We start from the raw sequence: 21,038 nt of genomic DNA on the forward strand, positions 1-21,038 counted from the left end.
CATGCATGCATTTCGCTTTTTTTTTTCTCCTTTCCTAAGAGGTATGGAAGGGAAATAAAAGTGCGAATGAGCAAAAAGGGATAATATTAAAAGTGATGACAAGGGGAAGAGTAAAATAAACTAAAAAAAAAAAAGGAGGACGAAAAGTTCAAATGGGAGAGGAAAGAAAAATAAGAAAGTGATTGCGAAACATTTTTTTTTGTTTGTTTGTGGTTGACTGAGGTTTTACTCTTCTTTTTGTTTTTTTTCCATTTTTTTTTCTTTCGCCTCATTTTCGTAGATTTTTGTTGTATTTGATTTATTTATTGTTCAATCTCAATCTCAACCTCCTTCTTCTTTTTTTTTTCCTTCCTCTCCTTCTCTCTGTTGTGTGCAATGCAGGAGTTCCTTAGAGGAAAAATAAATTAAGAAAAAAAAAATAAAAGAAGAAACAAAAGGAAAAAACAGAAATAAATTGAATGGAAAAGGCCTCATGACAAGGAAAAAAAAAAGAGAGAAAAAAAGAAGAAAAGCAAAGGAAGCGAGGAAATAAAACTGAAAGAGAATGATTAAAACGAAAGATCTCTCTCTCTCCCCTTTTTTCTCTTTTCTTTTTTTTTTTAAAAAATTTTTTAAATACGTTTTCTCTTCTTTCTGCAATTATATTCTCCTTCCATATTTCTGCCGCTGTTTTTCTGTTGTTGTTGTTGTTTTTGCTGTCGTTATTGTTTTTGTTTTTGTTTTTTATTTTGCTTTGTTTTGTTTCATGGACATTAAATGGTGCATCAAAGGTAAAGGTAAAAAACCATTTATTACAACCGCTTCCTCTCATTATGCAAATCAAAAAAAAAATGAAGTAAAAAAAAAGTGAAGAAAAGAAAGCGAAACAAAACGGAACATATGTATATAAGGAGCAAAGGAAGTAAGAAAAAGATAATGCAAGAGATAGAGAGAAAAGAGAGAAAGAGAGAAAAGAAAAAAAAGAGAGAAAATGAAGGAATGAAAGAAGATGAAAGAAGATGAAAGGAGGAAGATGAAAGATGTACACACACATGCGTATGTTTTTGTATAATTAATATTTGTTCATACTTTATGCAATACATCACTGTGTGTTTAAGAGATGAAATGCAATGCAGAAAGAAAATGGGAGAATAGGAAGAAATTCTCGTCTCTCACACTTCATATTTATATAAATATATATATATATATATATATATATATATTGTATTATTTGTTTTTACTCTTAGCTCTTTTTATTTCCCCTTCTATCATCTTTTTTCCTTTTCCTCTTTTTTCTTTTTGTATTTTTCCTCTCCCTTTCCCACTTTTTTTCCCTCCTTTTATCTTTTTTTTTTTTCACTCGATGTTTGATGTCTTGAAGAAAAGAAACAACAACAACCAAAACAAGAAAAGAAGGAGTGTGAAGGAAATATTGATCATGGTTATGGTTATTATCATCATCATTATTATCATCAACATCATCATCATTATTATTATTATTGGGGTTTTGACTTAAATCTGTGGTTGCTGTACAAACCCCCCCCCACCACCACCACCAAATGGATTCTCCTTCACTTCTTTCCGTTTTGCCTTCAAATATGAACATGCCAATGCTTTTTTTTTTCTTGTGTGTCTGCACCTGCTCCTAATTCCTTTTTGTTGTTGCTCATATTTTGTTTTTGTTTATTTGCTTGCATATTTTTATTTATTTATCTCTTCTCTTCTCTTCTCTTCTTCTTCTCTTTTTTTTTTTTTAAAAACCCCCTTAATCATTTATTTTATTTTATTTTTATATGAAAATATATCTCCTATATTTGTTACTTCTATTTCATTTAATCACAAGGTTGCCCACAAACATATACACATACATACAAATATATTCTTCGATTATTCGGCTATTTTCTTTTCCCTGTGCTTTACAAGTCAGGAAAGAGAACGAAAACGAAAACCAAAAACTAAAAATAAAATAAAAGCAAAAAAAAAAAAAGGACAAAAACAAAAACTAAAGCTAAAAGGCTGAGGAGGGGGGAAAAGAAAAGAAAAAGAAAGAGACGGCAGTGAAGTGCGTCCTGCCATCATTACATCATTTGAATTCATATCGCCACTTGAGGGACGTGAGCGTGTCACGAAGTTTAAGGAAAAAACTTCGACTCCGTTGTGAGGTTCGCTTGATTTGTATAAATAAAGTGAAGAACACATATCGTATAACCCCCCTCTCTCTCTCTCTCACACACACACACACACATATATATATATATAATATTAATTACATATTAATTAATATTATTAAAACAGCAGCTTTAGGGTTTCCTCTATTTTCTCCTATTTTGCTTTTGCCTTTTTGTTGTTTTCACTGTTTTTTTTTCATTTTTTTAGGTTGTGTGTGTGTGTGTGTGGTGTATCAGTTGGAGGTCCCGCGTAAAGTTGGTATTTTAACACTGATGTTTACCTCGAGCGGTTGTAGCGGTACATGCTCTGGACCAACAAATGCACGGCGTTTGTACTTCATGTTGCGGGTTTGTGCTGCGCTTTTGTGGGTTCCGCATTGTGCCGCGTCATGGTGGGTTGCAAGCACCAATCAGGAGGTGCTTCATGTATTAATTTTTCATGTACTCGCCATTGCCTTGACGTATTACCTGGCGGTGTATAAATCCTGTGGGGATTATTTATTAATTGTATCATGGGCTATTGGTGTATTGAGCAGAAGCACTTGGGTAACACCTAAAGCAGGTGGTAGTGTTGTTATTCATCATAATGCAGCCCCTTCTGTGTTACATTTGAGTACTCAAAATAATAATTTTAGCGCTGCAGACGGCAGTCGTGATGTTAATGGCGATGGCGATGTCAATGGTTTGATGGCCGCTGTTTCGGCCTTATCATCAACTGCGGAGGGTTCACGACTTTTATGGTTGGGGGTTTCCATGTTGAATGGCATTATTGGAGGGGCTTTGTGCAAACTGAAGGATCTGGATGAGGACCGTTATTACCCAACACTTGATTTAGGAGCCAGGTTGTATGTTGTGGTTCCCTTCTGTACGGGGCAGTGGTTTTACTTCCTCTTACGCAATGGTTGGAGGGGAATCTTGTTGGAAAATCTTACAATTATTATTGTCCTTGCGATAGTGGGTTACACCGTTTTGACTTACAAGTTATTAAAGAAATACACCCCACTGGCGCACGGTGATGTTATTGGTTGCTTCTGTGCGCTGTTGACAACATCGTTCGGCGTTGTGTTTGCTGCTGTGTTGGTTGGCAACATATTTTTCACTGTGCTGGTGATCCCGTTTCTTAAGTCACTTTTTTCGTTAAATGCGCTCGTTAGTTCGCTAGGTATTGTGATGGAGATCATTGTGTATGAAATTATATAACCAAATAACACAATTGCATAAGCGTCATGGGCGCTTTATATTTCTTTTTTTCTTTTTTCTTTTTTCTTTTTGGGAATTGTGTTGTCGTTTTTGCGACAGTTCTGCAAGTCTGATGGAAACTGTTGTGTTGGGGTGGCTAACGAACGCTCATTGGTAGGCATACCGTTGGCTCAATCATGCAATAAAGAAAAAAAAAAATACACAAATTATTGGCGTTAAAATTGTTCCTGCTGAGCTGAAAAGAATCTTTTTTTTTTTTTTGAATGGCTCGGTTACAGGCACACATCCCTTTTTTTAATTTCGACACCTCCCCCCTTTGTATGTTTGTTTGTTCGTTTAATGTTGTGTTTCTGTGTGTGTGTGTGTGTGTGGCAATGGAAAGCAGCACCCTATGCCTCTTTCTTCATTTCATTTCATTTCCTTTCCTTTCCATTGGAATGGAAGTGTGTATATGTACATGTACATGCGCAAATGGGTGTTTTTTTTTTTTTGGGGGGGGAGGCGTATGTGTGTTTTACTCAGTGGTGTGTGTTGGTTCTTCAATGAGGGAAGACGTGTTTTTGTGTTTGTGTTTATGTGTTTGTGTGTGTGTGTATGGAGGGAGGGAGGGAGCTCCATTTCCCAATTTGAATCTTCATTTACTTCATTGCGGCGCTCGTGTTTTTTGTTTTGTTTCTTTTCCCTTTCCTCTTATTTTTCTTCAACCTGCTTTTTTTTTCTTTTTTCAGAATAACTGTTAGATTTGATTGATTGCTTCCCCCACCTCGGGTTTATTTACAATTTGTCTACGTGCGTTTGTGCCTTATTTTCAACCCTCACTTCCTCCGGCTTGTCCCCTTCTTTTTTTTTCCTCTTTCTTTACTTCTCTCTTTATTTCCTTTCCGTCTTGTTAATGTTTGCATTTGGCAGCAAGAGGTGTGGGCGGACACTTTAGGCCTTTCGTGCTGGCTTTTTCTTTTTCTTTTTGTGTGTGTGTGTGGGGGCAAAATAACGGACAAAACCCTTCTTTGCATAAAATCTAACAGGTGCTGATTTCGGGAGGTAATTAGATTTTAGGAGATATCAACCTGAAAAGGAAATAGGTGCAAAACTGGTCGGGCGTTTGCGTGTGTACTGAAGAGGAGCGTAAGCAGCTGTTCAGGCAGAATTTATAGAGTTTGACTGTAGTTTTGGACCGTTTTGTGCATCAATGGTTCATTTTACTGTTTATTACGGCAACAATGAGGCGATTACCTTCAATGCGGAGTGTTCTTTGGGTTCTCTGCTGTGCAATATGCGAGAGCGGCTGATGCCACCGGGTGCGTCGTACCCATGCTTTGAGCTTCTTCCGCTTTCTTTTGTTCTGGAGCAGTTCAGGCCACCGAAGGTGGCGAATTCCGCTGCGGCTTCTGCCACTCAACATCATGATGGTGGCGGGGATTCGCCAGTTGTGACGGGGCGGGGCGCGCCCTTCACGGGGACTTTTCCATTCATGGGGGTACCCACTCGGCCACTCGAAACTCGTGCTGATACATTTCTCGGTGGTCCCACCTCCGGATCCCCAACGCCATCTTCAGCAGCTAGTGCAAGTAACGGCTTTGCCGGGTTGCTTAACCCTACAGCCCTTTCTTCACTGCATGAAAGCTATGTTCTTCTCGGTTGCCGCTCTGACCCACCAGCTTGGCAGCACTCGGAGCGTGGTGGTCAGCAGAACTCAAAACGTGGCGCAACGGTTAGTATTGCGGATGGACCTCCGGATTCAAGGCGCGTGCCTATTGAGGTGTTTAAACGTCTGGGCACTGCGGACGCAACAACGATGGAGCAACGGCAGACTACTCTTCAACACGCACAACTGATAGCTGCGCTACCGCTGCAGGGCGGTAATTCCGCAACACGAGCTCCAACGCCGCCGCCATCTCATCTGCAGACAAGTGCAGATACGCCACTGATATTGGCCCAAAACGCAGGAATATATGCGGGGGATATCACCGTTGCGTACTGGCGGAAGGCGTTCAGTCAATACCTTTCTACGATTTTAGACGTTCCCTCCAGCGGCAGTGTTATGGAGGAGCGCTTGACGGTGACTGACAGCTGTGTAGAAGTTGAAGAAACAATGAAAGGGTCTGAAGAGGGGAAATGTGGAATAAAACTTCCTCCTGCAGCCGCTGGCGCCTTTATGACTCCTGTACCATTAGTTACAGGTTATGACGTGCTATGGTGTGGTTTGCGTGGGGAACATGTTAGATTACAGGAGGCGCTAGATGAGCGGCTATTTGCTGATGTGGATACGAAACGGAAGCGGTCAAAAAAGAATTAGAGATGGTGAAAGCGGACTAGAGACTGAAGCTGATGGGGATTGTGTTACTTCACCCGCTGACGTGCTTGTATTTTGTAGCAGTGAGAAGGGGGAGTTGAATTATCCTCAACCATCTTTTTTGTTTTTGTTTGTTTCTGCAGCGGGGTAGCCGTGTGTGTGCGCTGTGGCGGAGAAAGAAGTTTTTTTTTTTTTTTGTTTCCCGCCCCCCCTTTTTTTTTTCAGCGTGTTGTATGATGTAAACTGCGGCTATACGCGGCATGTCCGCCAGCATCAGTCCGTTGTTAAAAAGTGTGTGTGTGTGTGTGGGAAATTTGTTCAACTGGTTTGTGATGTTGGTGCTCGTGATTCGCCTGTTCACGTCCGCAATGTTGGCTTTTCATTTCACTTGCTCTCTCTCTCTCTCTCTCTCTCTCTCTCTCTTTCTCTTTCTGTGGATTGCAGGACAACTTCAAGTGGCGAAAACGAAAACAAACATGAGGTTATTGTGGGCAATTAAAAAAAGAAACGCGTAGGGAGTGAAGATAAAGGTGCTGATAAGTTTCTCCTTTTTTTTTTTCCCCCCCTTTCCTCCCCCCCTTTCTTTTCTCTTTATTTTATTTTATTACTCAGGGACTCAGCAGAGTCGATGGGATGTGGGTTTGTCCTTCTACACTCCGTGTTAGTCATTCACTGCTCATATGTGTGTTTGTGTGTTTGTTTTGAGCGAAGCGGAAGGTAACACAAATTCCTTACAAATTAGTACTTTTTTCTTTTTGTTAGTTTCTTGAGTGGAGAGGGAGGGAGGGAGGGGGCGAAAATTTCCGCTCAGTGGCTTCTCTTGACGAGACCGCCACCAGCGGCTTTGAAAAACAAAAAAAAAAGGAAAGATGAAACAATTTGGTGTGATGCATTTTTACATGAGTTGTTAGTGAGTGGTTGATGTATCTTTTTGGTTTGTGGTGCATTGTAAAGTATATATATATATTCCATGGATTTTCCAGACGGAAATGTGTTGAAGTTTCTTTTTCTTTTTTTCCTTCGATGTTACAGGGTGGATATGTATGTGTATTTCTTCTATAACTAAGTTGTACCTTTTTTTCTTTTTTGAAAAAAGGCAAAATAAACTGTTATTTGTTCTGCCGGCGGGTGTGTGAGAGGGAAGCGCCTTACGTGATGGGTGCGATCATACATTTCCTTTCTCCTCAATCACCGCCTTTGTGAAATGTTTATTCTTTTTCCCTTGCATATGTCTCCGTTGATGCCACAAATGTGTCTCCTGTTCTACTGATTTCATCACAACGCTCCTTTTCTTCTTCTTCCGTTTTTTCCTTTTTCCTATTTATTTTCGTTGTTCTACTTTCCCTCTCCAAAAAATAAAATAAAATAACGTTTCAACACAACACACGATACACAACAATTAGTAGTTTCGGTGGGACAAGAGCGCTGCCCCTACCTACCTATCCTTTCCTTACTTTAGTTGCTTGCGCCTTTTCCAACACACTTGCAGAGGTAGAGGCAGGCATCGACAAATTGTTTTATTATTATTATTATCATCATCATCATCATCATCATTAAAACATTTGTTGCTGCTGTTGTTTGTAATTTTATATATCTGGAGGAGATCGGTCCCGCGTGCGAAGAACATGGCGGCGATGAGCGAGGAACATTTGGCCTTTATGCGCAGTATGGGGATTACTACAGAGGATATATTGGATCCCCCTGCCCACGTCGGCTCAAAATCTCTTGAGAGGAGCGGCAGTAGTGGCCCCTCCTTGTTAGATAATTATCTCGATGCAGACATGTGCAAAACAACGAAAGCAGTTATTTTGCCCGCTAACGGGAGTCAATGTAAGAAGGACTCGTTCCTAAAGAAGGTATTCGCGCAGAATGATGGGCCGAAAGAGGCCGTTGCCAAACGGGCGCCACCTGAGCAACTAAAGGATGAGGGAAACAAAGCTTTTGAAGAAGGCCGGTACCGTGACGCACTATTAAGTTATTCTAACGGCATTGATGCCCTTCTGGAGTCAGACACTTTTGGACTGAAGGAGTATAAATCAAGAAATGTACATAACCAGCCTCACGTGGGTTACGGCGCTGGTGCTGGCCACTCCTCGAATTCAAGACGGGACGACCCTAAACTCATTTTACTTGCCGCGCTGTTTAGCAACCGTTCCGCCTGTTACCTTCAGGCTGCAAAACAAATAGGGACGGAGGAGGCTTTTGAGTGCGCCCTGCGGGACGCGGACCGCGCGGTGGAACTTCGGCCGGTGTGGTTCAAGGGTTATTCACGCCAAGGTGATGTTTTGTTTAAGATGAAGAAGTATAGCCAAGCAGTTGAGGCCTACGCCATGGCCCTTCAGTTTGATCCAGGAAATAACAACCTTCTTTATTCGTTACGGGAAGCAAGGCAACGATGCTGTTCCAAAGTTCAGGAAGACATAAGATTGAGCAAACAACCGGGTGGGGGTTCACCCGCCGCGGCCCCGCCACCACCGCCGCTGTACGATACCACGAAAGGTAATGGTGGTTGTGGTGCCTCTAATGTAAGGGAGGGTTCTATGGGACGGAGGGCTGGTGGTGAGCAACTGAAGTTAAATGCACGCAAGCTGTGGAGTGAATTGAAACATGAGGTGGAGGCGAGTGTCAATCAACCCACTGGTGATAATTACCGATTAGAACAATTAAGGCTCTACAGAGAGCAGAAGGAGCGTGAGAAGAATGGCTGCTCCTCATCAGGAAGCAGAGATGGCCTTCACCATAACCATAATGGTTATGATAATGTCCCGCGCCGGAATGTATCGAGTGGGGACACGAGCACGTTTTGTGGGAAGGCATCATCCACGAAGCTGCGGCTCGGTGAGATTCCGCAGGAGTTCTCATCGGATGCGGCCGCGGCATATCAACAGCGACTTCTCGAAGACTTCAGGCGGCGAAAGGCGCGGTAGACGTGGTTTTAAATTACTGCCAGTTAACCTCCGTTGTATATGAGCGTGCATGCGTATACGTGTACATGTATGTTTACACATATCTGTTGGTATAGTATGTACATATGATTAAGTGGTGCACAAAGATGTCGGTTTTCCTTCTTTCTTCAGTTTTACTTTTACTTTTTTTTTTTTTTTCCCCCCTCCCCCCTTTCCCACCAACTGTTTTGTGTATTTGTTATATGTGGTAGCTGGCGGTGTGCGATTGCTTTGCGCATTAGAGTAGGGAAATGTAGGTATTTCTGCTTTTTGTTCCTGTTTATATTATATTATGTTTCTTTTTTTTTTTCTTAAATTCTCCTCCTTCCTCTCCCCATCCACCACCACTTTTTGCGGCATGCACACCACGTATACGCAGGAAGGAATTTTATATGTGTTTATGCACTGTTTAGGTATCTATCCTTCTTTCGGCTTTTGTTTTTGTTTGTTTCATTGGTTTTATTTTCTAGTATCTGCCCTATTTTTGTTCTTGTTTCTTTTTTTTTTTCACGTTTGTTTCAGGCGCATGTTTGTTGACTGCTCTTGTGAGCTAACCTTTTTGGTGGTGGTGGTGGTGGTGACCTTTTTTTTTTTTTAAATCAAAGGTTGTTATTGTTATTGTTTGGATGAAGGAAGGAAGGAAGGAGGGAACAAGAACATGCGGTTGTGTGACTTGGTGCTTGGTTTGGTAATGGGAAGGGGGGATGAAGACAAAATAAAACAAAACAAAACAGAACGGAACAAAACAAAACTAAACTGTTTTTGATAATATTAATGATAATTCGTCCTCTTCCTTTTGTTTCCTTCGCTTCACCTGACTTCCTTTTTTTTTTCTTCTTCTTTGTTTCACCTTCTCTTTAATCGTCAGTCATTATTGACACGGGAGAAACCCCTCTTTACTTTCCTCTTGTTGTTGTTGTTGTCGATTTCTCCCTGTTTCCGCATGTGTGTGTTTGTGTGTGTGTTTGGGTTTGTTTCACTCTTTAACAACTCGGTGGTCAGTTCCATCACTTTTTTTTTTTCTTAGGTTTCTTTTTCTGTTCGTTTTTTCCATCCCTTCTTTCTGTTTTTGTTGGTCCTACCTTTATTTCTTTTTCTTTTTTTCCCCACTTTCTCTTCCTTTCTTTTTTCACATTAACATAAATTATATGTAATATCGCTTGGCGGTGGGTTCATCTTCACTAATGCCCATGCGTGTACGTATATACGTATATATATACATGTATACATATATTTGAGAAATCGAGAGGCAGTATTTTTATATTGGATGAGTGAAGAAGAACTCTTGTATTACACTTGCATTAAAAACACGCTTCATGCCGCGTTATGTATTGGAAACTACCCATCACGAACCGTAGAGCGGCACAATAAACCTGAAGTGGAAGTGAGTGGTTGCGCAGAGGGAGATAATGAGGGCAAATCACCGGAGTTGCTTCTCAACCGCCTCCACATCAGTCGTTCTGAACAGGAGAGATGTCTTATTGAAGCAAGTATAAATAGTGTACGCATTTCATTCGCTTTCCCTAAGATGGATCCTCTGGCGGAACTCATTGCGAGGAAATACGTTAGCTTCTTAGCTCAACGGGGCCAACAGTTCCGAATACTGCGCAAAAAGCCCATCGCGGGTTATGATATTAGTTTCCTCATTACTCACGAGGAGGTGGAGGTGATACCTCGCAGCAAAATTATTGAATTTGTGATTACATTTTTGATGGAAATGGACAAAGATATTACATTACTGAAGATTAATGCTAATGAACGCGCACGACGGGCAGCAAGACAGTTCTTTCAAGTCTTATCGACTAACTGAAGCGTTATATCGGGGTTCGTGTAGCCCACATGAATCGCACGCGGGGGCGGATGATGTTGTTTTTGCTCTACCATTTCTAATGAAACCACAAGGCTGGTCATCATACCCATTTCTTCCTTTTCTTTCTTTCTCTTCTTTTACTTTTTCTCCCCTTCTTCCCAACAGTTGGCCCATTGCTTTTTGTGAAATCTTTTCCCCCCCTTTTGGCCCATTCCCCATTTAAATTTTCGTCTGCTTCATATCTGTCTCTTTTTTTTTCCCCTTTTTGGTGTGTGTGTGTGTGTGGTTGAGTGGTTGAGGGTTGATCTTCGGCGTGATCTTTTTCTTTTTATGTTACGTATTTTGTTTCGTGGAGCGGTTTCATGGTCTCCACGCGAAGAATAGCCGAATACAAATCAACAGCAACATGCAATTGCCTTCTTTCTGGCGGTATATCTGGCGGTTGGGGACAATTTGATGTGGTGGTGGGCTGTTATGAACTTTCAGAAGGTTCAGATTCATCATCATCGCATCAACATCAACATCAACATCAAAATGGGGAAAGCAATATTCACGTGGGTTCACTCACCGGTCTTATGTGTGAAAGGCGTGGGGCAAACCAAAACGACACCAACTTTGTGTTGCGGGAGCGTACCGACGGCGCCTTTAAACTCCCATCAGCATCATCACTTCCAGGTATTTTTGACCTCACTTATTCCAACAATAACAACTGCTTGATGGCAAGCTGCACAGATGGCGCGTTATGGGTTCTGGAGTTACGGGATGCCGCCGTTCATGAGTGTGTTTTTCCAGTTTTTGACACGATGTTAACGAGCTGCAGCCCATTTAATAGTGAAACGGGGGACCAGAATAAATGGTTCTGCACAGCACATAAAGGTGATGTAGCATTATATGATGCTGGAATGAAGAGAATTATAAGGAGATTGGATGGACATGAATATGACGCCTGGTGTTCAGCCACAACAGGCGCTGAGACTGGTGTCAGTGGTGGTGATGATGGTTTGCTCCGTTGGCATGATGTACGGATGGGTGGTAAGTCCACGGTGGCTAAAATGCAATTTGATGCGGGTGTTGTCAGTATATCGCCAATTAGCACATGTGGCACATCCGCTACCACATATTCCCTCGTTGGTTCATATGATGAGCATTTATACCTTGTGGATTTGCGGTCGGCGAAGCGGCCACTTTCTTCTGTTCATCTTGGCGGTGGCGTGTGGCGGTGCTCGAGACAGTTGCTGGAAGAGAAACTTACGCCCGAAGCTAAAAAAGCGATGAATTACTACCGTTGGGTGCAGGAGTGTAATGCACTCGCCATTCCCGTTATGCAAAACGGAGTGGCATTAGTTCGTTATGACATTACATCGAATGCTGAGGGAAATTTCACGTTGTTGGGTCATTTACACAGTAGTGCTGGTTCCGCTGCAAGTGATGAGGAATTGCCAAATAACGCCTTATTTTATGATTGCGCTGTCCTTCCTGGTAATATTTGTAGTGACGCGGTTACTGGGGATGTTATTGGGAGAACTATCGCTGCCTGTGATTTTTACAACAGAACAGTTTCATTATGGAATATTAATGATGTTTGAGGTAGCGCATGTACTGAATATATTGTGCGATCGTGTCACTATCGTTGGAAAGGTCCAAACACGTTTCCCGACCTTTTTGTAAAAGCTGTAGTTCATTCATTCCTTTGATCGTTATTGTTATTATTATTATTTATATTTTCTCTTGCATTGTTGGGTACACCTTTCTCCTTCTTTATGCTTTCTTTCTTTCTTTCTTTTTTTTTTTTTTGAACATGGACTGCATATTCACCTTAGCGTGAGCGGTTCATTTTTCGCCCGTGAGGTGTTTGTTTTTTCTTTCCCCTCCTTTTAGTTCTGAACCCGCCTTACACACCGTTACTGTGTGTTTGTGTTTGTGTTGGCGTGTGAGCTAAGAGCTTAAAGTCAACGCAGCGGTGTGAAGAAACCACACACACAAAAAAAAAAGAGTAAAAAAGCGCGCACAGAAAGCGAAAAAAAAAAGAAACAATAGAAATATTAATAATAATAATTGAGGGAGTGAAACAGAGGGAAGGTGAAATCGTTTTTGTGGCACATAAAAAGGGGTTGTGTGGCTGCACGGGTAACGTGTATGCGTGTGGCACATAGGTAGGCGATAGCAAATACATATATATTTATATATATACATATACAAAAAAAATTCATATATATATATTTATATATATAGTGTGAGGAGAGAAACGGAGAAAAAAGAAAAGAGAAACAGTCAGTTTCTTTATTTTCATTAAGTTTGGGTTGAGTGGTTAGGTTGATATTAGTAATGACTGCACATATATCGGAACACATGAGTAAGCGAGGTCCAAGGGAGTCGCTGCTAATTCTTAGTCTTGGGGTTTTATTCTTTCATCTTTTGTCCTCGTATGTGGAGGAGACTGTGTTTTATCTTCCCGGTTTTCACCACACCGGATTACTTTCCTTTCTGCAGGTTTTCATCATGGCCGTTGTTTCGTACGTGCGATTATGCCGTACGCTTCCCATGGAGGAGCGGGGCTCTGCACGAGTGGGTTTATGGAGGCGGTTACTCAACTCCCGTAAGGTTCCACTTCGAACTTATGTAATAATATCTTTTTTATACATCAGCAGTGCTTATCTCACCAACGAGGGATCCCGCCTTCTTTCGTACAGCACACAAGTGGTGTTGAAGTCTGCCAAGCTTTTGGTTGTATGGCCTGTGCGACTTATTGTTATTGAGCTTCCGTTGCGGTGGGGGGATGCTACGACAAGTGAAGGCGTCTCACGCAACGGTGATGTTATATGCGTCGCTGATGTTGTGAATGAAAAGGAATGTGAGAGTACTTGTGTATTGGTGTCAGCTGAAGAGTGTTGCGATACGCCTTTAGACCCGGCTGCATCTGTAGCACAATCAAGTGATCAAAGCTCTCCTACCTCTAACGATGTCTTTTCCACTTCTATCAATGCACCTCACGATGGTTTGGATATGACCGTCAACTCAACCGCTGCGTGTGTGGCAAATTCCACTCAGCACAGTCGTGAGGGTTTGTGGAGCATATTAAAGGAGTCGTTTCCATGCTTTGTGATTGTTTTTGGTGTTGTACTCTTCATGCATGCTACTAACGCTTCCACCACCGCTGCAGTGGAGGCGGTTGGGGACAAGATGGAAAATCACGAGCATCGGGTGAGGGAGATATGCGGCGTCGTGGCAATTATTGTGGCGCTGCTTTGTGACGCTGGGGTTTGTGTTGCAGAGGAGAAATACTGCTTCATGGCCCATGGTGCCTCCAATGAGGAGGTGATGTTTTATATCTTTTCAATTTCATCTTGTAATGGATTCATTAGTCTTCTTCTTAGTGGCCGCCTGGCAGACTGTTTGCACTTCATGCAGGGGCAACCTTATTTTTTCCCCTTAGTACTGCTTGCTTCCATCTGCAACTACTGTGGGGCGTATTTTATTGTTTCAATTACATCCAGCTACGGCAGTAGCACGTCCACAATGGTTACAAGCGTGCGTAAGGTTACAACCGTGTTGTTTAGCTACGCCGTGTATTTGCGGCCAATTGGTGCGGCACATGTTGTTGGGCTCCTGTTGGTGACGTCTGGGGTTTGGCAGTTTGAGCGGATACGTAGAAGGAATGATGAACGTGCATGATAACAAATAAAAAAATAAAATAAAAAAAATGATAAAAAAAAACAATAAAGGCACAAAAAAAAAAAACATCGTTAGTGAGCTTCAGCAGCGGGGTTTCATAAATGATATGAGTTTTATAACGTTGCATTTCGCTCCCAGAGAGGAAGAGATTGGAGACAACAGTTAATGCATATTTTCCGTGCTTTTTGTCCACTTTTCTTTTTCTTTTTCTTTTTCTTTTCCTTCCCCCCCCCCCCCGTGGACGGGTGTGTTTGGGTGCTAATTTGCCGCGTAAATTAAACATGCAGGATGAGAAGGGAGCGCAGAGAGAAGGTGAGGGAAAATGGAAATGGAAATGGGATTGGGGGAAAACCAAAAAGAATAGTGGAAGCAATTTAAAAAATTTATTTAGCTGTTCGCATATGTATTTGTGACCCTTTACAGGAGAGGATAAGTGGGAAGATGAGGAAGAACGTGTTGTGTGAGTCCGAGGAAATATAAATTGTGGGAAAGAAGGAAAGGGTAGTGAATTCCATGAAATGGTTGTTGCACCAAATCTTTTTTTTCTTTTAAATTCCTTTTCCTTCCGTGTGTTGAAGGCAGAAGTGCACTGCGCAACCATTTATTTATATATATACATATATATTCCCTGTTACCGTTTCTGTTATTATTATTATTATTTTCCGAAGGTTGAGAGGAGTCTCCACCTCTTTTCCTTTTGGATGTATATCCGTTTATATCTAAGCTGAGCGTGTTTTTTTTTGTTTGTTTGTGTGTGTGTGTGGTAACATGGAGGTGGATATGTACAATGTATTTGTATGTGAGGTATTCATCGTTTATCATTCGTACGACTCCCGCTGCCTATTTTTTTTTTTACCCTTATTTGTATCGTCTTATTATTTTTTTATTTTGTTTTTACACGAACTTTTTACTTCATTTCCTCTTCGCGCGATTCCTCCTCCCACCATCTCACGTAGTGAGCGTGTATATCTTTGGTTGGTTGGTGACCAAACGGGTGCTATGGGAGTTTCCATACACACACACATACATACATACATACATACATATATACACACATACAGTCATATATTGGAACATCAAGGCGTGTAATGTTAGAAGTTGCGCTTATCCCTTTAACGTTGTAAATGTTTCTCAGCTTTTGTGTGGTTGGGCAGCTCGATGCCGCTTAGTTAAATCATATGATGCATAGCGATATATTTCCCCCTTATCTTCATGTTTTTTTTTTTAAAAACCATTATTGGCTCATCTCATAGTATTTTTTCAAGTGGTGGAGGACTGTTGTTTTTCATTATTCATCATGACGGTCGCAACAGCCCCAACTCCTCCTGACTTGTCCAAACCACCGGCCGATAAGTTAGAAATACGTACGCAAACCACAGGAAATGATGGTGGCGCGAGCAGTGGTGCCGCTAAAGAAGTTTTCGTCACTCCTGAAGAGGTTGAAAGGCAGGTAAAACTTGGACTTCTGCTGGTTCAACTTGGCGCAGCGAAGGAAAATCAGATTTTTGGTCCACGTGGTCTCATGACTCCTCCACGGGATCTTCTTGTAATTAATCGGTATGAGGACAGTAAGGAGGCTCGGCGGCCGTTCAAATGGTACGATCCCATTTCATGGTTCCTCAGTGGTCCGAAACCTTCACCCATGTTTTGGAGCCCATCACCATTCAGAAATGAGGAGCAGGAGCGAGCCGTCACCGCATCACCCACAGCGGCATCAGGGACGGCAGCGGCCACTCAAACACCTGAAATCGGACCAGCGACATCGTTGGCTCCTGCTGTAAAGAAAATACGTGCCATCCCACCTGTTGATATGCGGCCACTTGGGGATGATGTGCATTTGGAGGCAGCCGTGCGACTTGACCGTGAGAAACTTTTAAAGGATGAGGAGACATTACACAAGATGCTAAACGGTGTTGAGGATACTCGTCATGCTTATTTAGTCCCTGCGCAGGAGCTTCAGTGCGAGGATGAGGTGCTTGCGGTCGTGCAGTGCTACGAAAAACATGTTTCTGCCATACAAGCCGCTTCCGGGAGTGGAATGTCCAATTCGGGGAAGATTTTATCCGAGGGTGCGGCTTTGGAGCTTCCGGTTATCGCAGATGTGTTGCAGTGTGGGCCGGTTGTATCGCTGCTTCGGCGTTGTGCTGAGGGTGTTGTTGGGGCGTACAGCCAGAAGGATGTTGCCGTGCAGCTATGAGTGATGGCTTATCATCGTATGTCTACGTTTTCTGAGGGTGTGGGAGTCGCTAGGTGTTTTGCCCTGCTCGTTGTCTTTTATTTTGTGTGTGTGTGTGTTTGTTTGTTTCCTTGAGGTTCCCGTTCCCTCAGTGTTCTTTTTTTTTCTTTTTTTTTTCGAAAATCACAGTTTGTCGTTTCGCCCTGAGAGGCTAGGATGTTGTGGAGGTTTCGCTCTCCATTGTAAAGCGTGCAGTGTTCAAGGTGACTTCTCCACGTGCTTTAACCACCACTCACTGTGTTCATACCATCCCAACAGGTTGGAACGACTGAATCCATCACAATGACACTTTCTCTTCATGCCTTTCCTTTCAGTACATTAGGTGCGCGCTTTTTTTTTCCTTTTTGTGTTTGGTCATGCGTGCTTCCAGTGCAAACGCAAGACTGGTTCAGCGACACGAGCGCCAGAAGGCACAGAGTGCTGCGAAAGCATCGTCTGCCCGGTTTAATGCGAAGCAAAGCCGGTTTCAACTGCGGCAGGAGGAGGCTCAGGTGAGGAATGAAATTCAGAAAGAACCCCTACCGATATCGTCGGCCGTTACTGCCCCAAACAGAGACCAGACGTCTACGTTTAGCCGATTCGATAGACCCCCAGCACGTGCCTCAACTGCCATGGCGGCAACAACAAACACAACCACAACTACCACAGCAACTTTTGGGCTTGCTCCAGTGAGGCGCACAACAAATGCCAACGCCATGGGACATGTCGGCACTCGAACTTCTCGTCGTGCGGCGAGGTTCCGTCTTGAGGATGCTGAGGGAACTCATTCATCTGCTGTTGGGGATAATAATATGCCGGAGGTTGGTGGTCTTCTTGGGGCGGTTCGCCGTCCTCGTCAGGCGGAGGTCGACGACGACGCCAGCGGTGATGCCGGGCGGAAGAAAACGCGTGTGGAGAAGTTTCAGGAGGTTATGGCTAATAGTAAGGAGCATCGTGCCCATCTGCAGCGCGAGCGAGAACAGCGATCCGTCCAAACCAAAGCGATTGATCAGGAGTTTAACAACGTTTTGCACCTCTTGGAGCGCCGGGACAAAGTGAAGGAGGATCGTGAGGCTTTCAACGCTGCAGGAACGCCTGAGGTTCGGGCCCTTCTGCAGTCTTTTCGCACAAACCATGTGGCGAAAGTGCTCTCCCTGCGAAGTGACGGGAGCTACACGGTTGCCCCGCTGTCAGCTCCAGGCGAGAAGGCGGCTAAGGTTTCAACTACCACCGCAACTGCTGCCACTTCAGTAACCGCCGAAGGCACGAAGCAGGAAACCACTTCATTTCTGGACAGCGCAGACATGGAGCTCTTACGCAAGGTGCGCAGCGGTGTGGCAGAGCGGGAAGTTGTGCCGGGGGCAAAGGAATCTGATATAGCAATGGGTTCAGCTCGTCCAAGTAGGTCTAATGTGGTAGACGAAGAGGCAAATGCGGAAGCAGACGAGTTCGACCGCATGATGCAGTCGATGCGACTCGAGACGCGCCGGGCTATTGCCGGTGACCGTACCTTGACAGAAGAAGAGCAAAAGCAGAAATTGTTGGAACAGGAATTACTTGAGGCAGACCGTGGGGCAATGCCAACTATTTCGCACAATAGGGAGCAGCTTACGCGAGCCGAGTTGTTAAGTCGTGGAGGTGATTTTCCTGAAATGGGAGATGATGATGGCAGTGTTCCTGAGGGAGAGTTGGAGGACAACCTTGACATTTCAACTGCGTATGACAGTGATGGGGCCTCCCAGCGCAGCGATGATGACGGTACCGGAAATTACGACGGGAAGGAAGCATATGAAGGAGATGACGTCCATCAAGAGTTGGGAGTGACAGGTGCTGGCGCGGGTGGTTTGGGAGCGTTGGAGATATTGTTGAGTGAAGTAGAAACTCTTAGCCGTAGTGGCAATGGGACGCGCTCGGCACGTGCTGCACGAGGTGAGGCGTACCATGCATTGCTCATTCGCTTGTATCGTTATGCACAGAGTCACGTATTACACACCGCGCAAACATTTCGTGCGCTTCTTATCGAGGCTCAGCGCTCATTTCTTCGGCATGGAAGTCTTGATCGCGCTACGCTACTTCTACTCCACACGACTTCCCGGATATTTCCCATGACAGACTATCGCCACGCCGTCACTACGCCATTTTTTATATTTCTGTGCTCCACGCTATTGCAGATGAAGCTGAAGACGGTTGCTCAGGCGCGCGATTATGCGGTGCTTGCCGGCCTTCTTTGTAGTTGCATGCTGCAGGGCGGCAAATTCTGCGCGGAGGCGATCATAGCACCACTTAATCTTATTGCACTCCAAGTGCCGCGGAGTGTATTGGAACCAGCGCGCCTGCAGGGAATATGCGTGCCATTCCCTTTAGTTGGACGAGGGGATACGGAGGTGGCGTTGTTACTGACGAATGAGAAGGAGAGTTTATCAGCTCCCACTGCACACGACGGTGATGACAGTGTTAAGGAAGGTGACGGCACCGCTGAGGCCAAAGCCGCAAATAATGAAGAAGATGTGGATGAACCGCTATTGGAAGGTACACTTGCCGTCCTTGAGACAGATATAAGCGCAGAGCGCATTGTGCGGTACGCCTACAGGCTACTGTCGGTTCAAGCGGATGCTCTGCGTAATGTGCCCGCATTCGAGTACTGTTTGGCTGCTCCTTTCAGAGCTCTGCACGAGCGCCTCACGGCTGCTGCAATTACATCGACCGCAAAGCGTGGTAAGGGCAAATCATCTTCTGACAGCAAGGTTATGGCATGTTGGAAGCCGTCACCACTTGTGCAAGCTGACCACGAAGCACTTCTAGAGAAACTAACGCAGTTCACTTCTGATGCACGGAACCGTCGCACGCCTCTCGCTATGCGGAACTTTCGTCCACGTCCCATTCGTCAGTTTGATCCGCTGCTGCACGAACGTGAGGATATTGGCGGCGACGCCAACATGTCGACTTCTGTTTTGAAGAGTGAAGTGCGTCAGATGAAACGGGAGCTTCGGGAAGACAGAAAACGTGTCGTGCGGCACCTGCAAGCGGAAGCAAATGTGGAACGAAGACAACGGGAGCGTGCGGCGGCTGAAGTGGAGGCGCAGCGCGAGCGCAAATACCGGGAGCTTATGGGATCGCTACAGGCACAACAACATATAATGAAAACTGTCGATGGACTTCAGGCGAAGGCGCGGTCGAAGAAACGGCGAAGCATCTCCGGCCTTCCCGGAAAAGCGGAGGACAATACCGATGGTGGAGGCGCGTGATGATGCGTTGGGAGGCATTTGTCGGGCGCAAACGAATTTGTTTTGTTTTTTTTGTTCCCCTTTTCTTTTTCTTTTTCTTTTTTTAAAGAGTGGAAGCGCATACGTATGAGTGTGTGACATACGCGGCTACAGATGGGGAGCGCATGTCTTGTGTTGAGGTTCATGAAGGGCGCAGTTCTGAAAGCTATGGTTCGTGCAGCGCGGCGAAAACCTTCCTTTGCTTCTTCCTGAGGACTGAGAGAAGCGATGGGGTTATATTAAGGAATGCGTTGTTAAAATTTTTCTTTTTGTCGGGTAAGATACGCTTTTAGTATATAAACACAAGTTATTGTGGTGATAATAATACATATTGTTTTGTTTGTCTCTATATGGCGGGCTGGGCGTTTTTTTCACTTCCACTGCGCTCGGTGGTGTCAAGCTCGTAAACGCATGATGCTTCATTTCTGTTACACTTCTTTTTTTTTCTTTTTAAATCTCTTTTTCTTCTCGTTAAAAGAAAAGGAAGGGATCGTTCAGCACGTGAAAGGAGAGTGTGATGTCATCCGAACACGCAGCGGTGGTAGGGTCGAGAAAAACCAGCTCCCGAGCAACTGCAGCTGGTATTGCTGGTGTGATGGAGATTGGCCTCTTTCATCCTTTTGACACGGTGGCGAAACGCCTGATGAGTCACCACGGCCCTATTCTTTGCAGACCTATTAGCGCTAGTTTTTGTACGGTTAACGAAATTATCTTCCGTGCTAAGGCACATGCCAGTGCATGGGAGAAATTATTATATTTATATCCCGGTTCCACATATGCTGTGGGTTATAAGGTGTTGCAACGTGTGTACAAACTCGCTGGGCAACCCATCGTGCGTGATCATCTTAAATGCCATTATGACCGGGGTTTCGATAATGTTTTTGGACGTCACAGTCGTCTCGCAATGGAGGCTGTTGCAGGAAGTATTGTTGGTGGTGGTGAAGTGTTATTATTGCCACTGGATCGACTGAAGGTGTTGAGCCAAACAAATGAATCGGCGCTGGGGCGTGGCGTTGTGGAGTTGGTGCGACGTGAAGGTGTACGAGGAATGTACGCTGGCACATTAGTGACTGCAATGCGCAATGTGCCCGGCACCTTTTGTCTTTTCGGTGGCGCCGCCTTCACGAAGGAGTCCATATTTCGACTGGAAGACTTTAGTAAGGCGAGCTTCTTCCAAAACATGTGTGCATCTGGCGTGGGTGCTTGTTTAGCAATTGCAGTAACAAATCCCATGGATGTTATTAAGACACGTGTGCAGAATAAAGATCCGGGCTCAACGCTTACGGGACTGGTAGTGTTCCGGAAGTTGCTGCGCGAGGAGGGACTCACCGCTCTGGCAAAGGGGATAACACCAAAGATAATTGCCTCAGCACCAAAGCTTGTATTTGCATACAGCATGACGGAGTTTTTGCTTCAACTACTGGAGGGGGAAAAAAGAGGGGTGGTTCGGCATTAAAATTGGAAAGTTATAAGAGGATCAAGTCATGTGATAC

At 44.0% G+C, this 21,038-nt stretch overlaps 13 protein-coding genes across 13 annotated transcripts; 12 read left to right on the forward strand and 1 right to left on the reverse strand.

Moving 5' to 3' along the window:
- Window positions 1-388: 388 nt before the first annotated feature.
- TbgDal_II1260 (hypothetical protein) lies at window positions 389-1,033 on the reverse strand (the record flags this gene model as incomplete). The annotated part of the gene is made up of 1 exon (XM_011773401.1): window positions 389-1,033. The coding sequence occupies one exon, from the start codon at window positions 1,031-1,033 to the stop codon at window positions 389-391; it is 645 nt and encodes a 214-aa protein (XP_011771703.1).
- Window positions 1,034-1,099: 66 nt separating this feature from the next.
- Window positions 1,100-1,495, forward strand: TbgDal_II1270 (hypothetical protein, unlikely; the record flags this gene model as incomplete). Its single annotated transcript, XM_011773402.1, has 1 exon — window positions 1,100-1,495. The coding sequence occupies one exon, from the start codon at window positions 1,100-1,102 to the stop codon at window positions 1,493-1,495; it is 396 nt and encodes a 131-aa protein (XP_011771704.1).
- A 925-nt stretch (window positions 1,496-2,420) lies between these two features.
- On the forward strand, window positions 2,421-3,347 carry TbgDal_II1280 (hypothetical protein, conserved; the record flags this gene model as incomplete). Its single annotated transcript, XM_011773403.1, has 1 exon — window positions 2,421-3,347. One exon carries the CDS (start codon window positions 2,421-2,423, stop codon window positions 3,345-3,347), a length of 927 nt encoding a protein of 308 aa, XP_011771705.1.
- Window positions 3,348-3,610: 263 nt separating this feature from the next.
- On the forward strand, window positions 3,611-4,087 carry TbgDal_II1290 (hypothetical protein; the record flags this gene model as incomplete). Its single annotated transcript, XM_011773404.1, has 1 exon — window positions 3,611-4,087. The coding sequence occupies one exon, from the start codon at window positions 3,611-3,613 to the stop codon at window positions 4,085-4,087; it is 477 nt and encodes a 158-aa protein (XP_011771706.1).
- Window positions 4,088-4,536: 449 nt separating this feature from the next.
- TbgDal_II1300 (hypothetical protein, conserved) lies at window positions 4,537-5,643 on the forward strand (the record flags this gene model as incomplete). The annotated part of the gene is made up of 1 exon (XM_011773405.1): window positions 4,537-5,643. One exon carries the CDS (start codon window positions 4,537-4,539, stop codon window positions 5,641-5,643), a length of 1,107 nt encoding a protein of 368 aa, XP_011771707.1.
- A 1,622-nt stretch (window positions 5,644-7,265) lies between these two features.
- Window positions 7,266-8,567, forward strand: TbgDal_II1310 (hypothetical protein, conserved; the record flags this gene model as incomplete). Its single annotated transcript, XM_011773406.1, has 1 exon — window positions 7,266-8,567. The coding sequence occupies one exon, from the start codon at window positions 7,266-7,268 to the stop codon at window positions 8,565-8,567; it is 1,302 nt and encodes a 433-aa protein (XP_011771708.1).
- Window positions 8,568-8,877: 310 nt separating this feature from the next.
- Window positions 8,878-9,183, forward strand: TbgDal_II1320 (hypothetical protein, unlikely; the record flags this gene model as incomplete). Its single annotated transcript, XM_011773407.1, has 1 exon — window positions 8,878-9,183. The coding sequence occupies one exon, from the start codon at window positions 8,878-8,880 to the stop codon at window positions 9,181-9,183; it is 306 nt and encodes a 101-aa protein (XP_011771709.1).
- Window positions 9,184-9,852: 669 nt separating this feature from the next.
- Window positions 9,853-10,395, forward strand: TbgDal_II1330 (ARP2/3 complex subunit, putative; the record flags this gene model as incomplete). The annotated part of the gene is made up of 1 exon (XM_011773408.1): window positions 9,853-10,395. One exon carries the CDS (start codon window positions 9,853-9,855, stop codon window positions 10,393-10,395), a length of 543 nt encoding a protein of 180 aa, XP_011771710.1.
- Window positions 10,396-10,757: 362 nt separating this feature from the next.
- On the forward strand, window positions 10,758-11,981 carry TbgDal_II1340 (hypothetical protein, conserved; the record flags this gene model as incomplete). Its single annotated transcript, XM_011773409.1, has 1 exon — window positions 10,758-11,981. One exon carries the CDS (start codon window positions 10,758-10,760, stop codon window positions 11,979-11,981), a length of 1,224 nt encoding a protein of 407 aa, XP_011771711.1.
- A 739-nt stretch (window positions 11,982-12,720) lies between these two features.
- TbgDal_II1350 (hypothetical protein, conserved) lies at window positions 12,721-14,067 on the forward strand (the record flags this gene model as incomplete). Its single annotated transcript, XM_011773410.1, has 1 exon — window positions 12,721-14,067. The coding sequence occupies one exon, from the start codon at window positions 12,721-12,723 to the stop codon at window positions 14,065-14,067; it is 1,347 nt and encodes a 448-aa protein (XP_011771712.1).
- Window positions 14,068-15,364: 1,297 nt separating this feature from the next.
- Window positions 15,365-16,264, forward strand: TbgDal_II1370 (hypothetical protein, conserved; the record flags this gene model as incomplete). Its single annotated transcript, XM_011773411.1, has 1 exon — window positions 15,365-16,264. One exon carries the CDS (start codon window positions 15,365-15,367, stop codon window positions 16,262-16,264), a length of 900 nt encoding a protein of 299 aa, XP_011771713.1.
- Window positions 16,265-16,659: 395 nt separating this feature from the next.
- TbgDal_II1380 (hypothetical protein, conserved) lies at window positions 16,660-19,527 on the forward strand (the record flags this gene model as incomplete). Its single annotated transcript, XM_011773412.1, has 1 exon — window positions 16,660-19,527. One exon carries the CDS (start codon window positions 16,660-16,662, stop codon window positions 19,525-19,527), a length of 2,868 nt encoding a protein of 955 aa, XP_011771714.1.
- A 535-nt stretch (window positions 19,528-20,062) lies between these two features.
- On the forward strand, window positions 20,063-21,001 carry TbgDal_II1390 (mitochondrial carrier protein, putative; the record flags this gene model as incomplete). Its single annotated transcript, XM_011773413.1, has 1 exon — window positions 20,063-21,001. The coding sequence occupies one exon, from the start codon at window positions 20,063-20,065 to the stop codon at window positions 20,999-21,001; it is 939 nt and encodes a 312-aa protein (XP_011771715.1).
- Window positions 21,002-21,038: the final 37 nt, after the last annotated feature.

This window comes from Trypanosoma brucei, chromosome 2, assembly GCF_000210295.1.
Source record: "Trypanosoma brucei gambiense DAL972 chromosome 2, complete sequence".
NCBI lineage: Eukaryota > Euglenozoa > Kinetoplastea > Trypanosomatida > Trypanosomatidae > Trypanosoma > Trypanosoma brucei.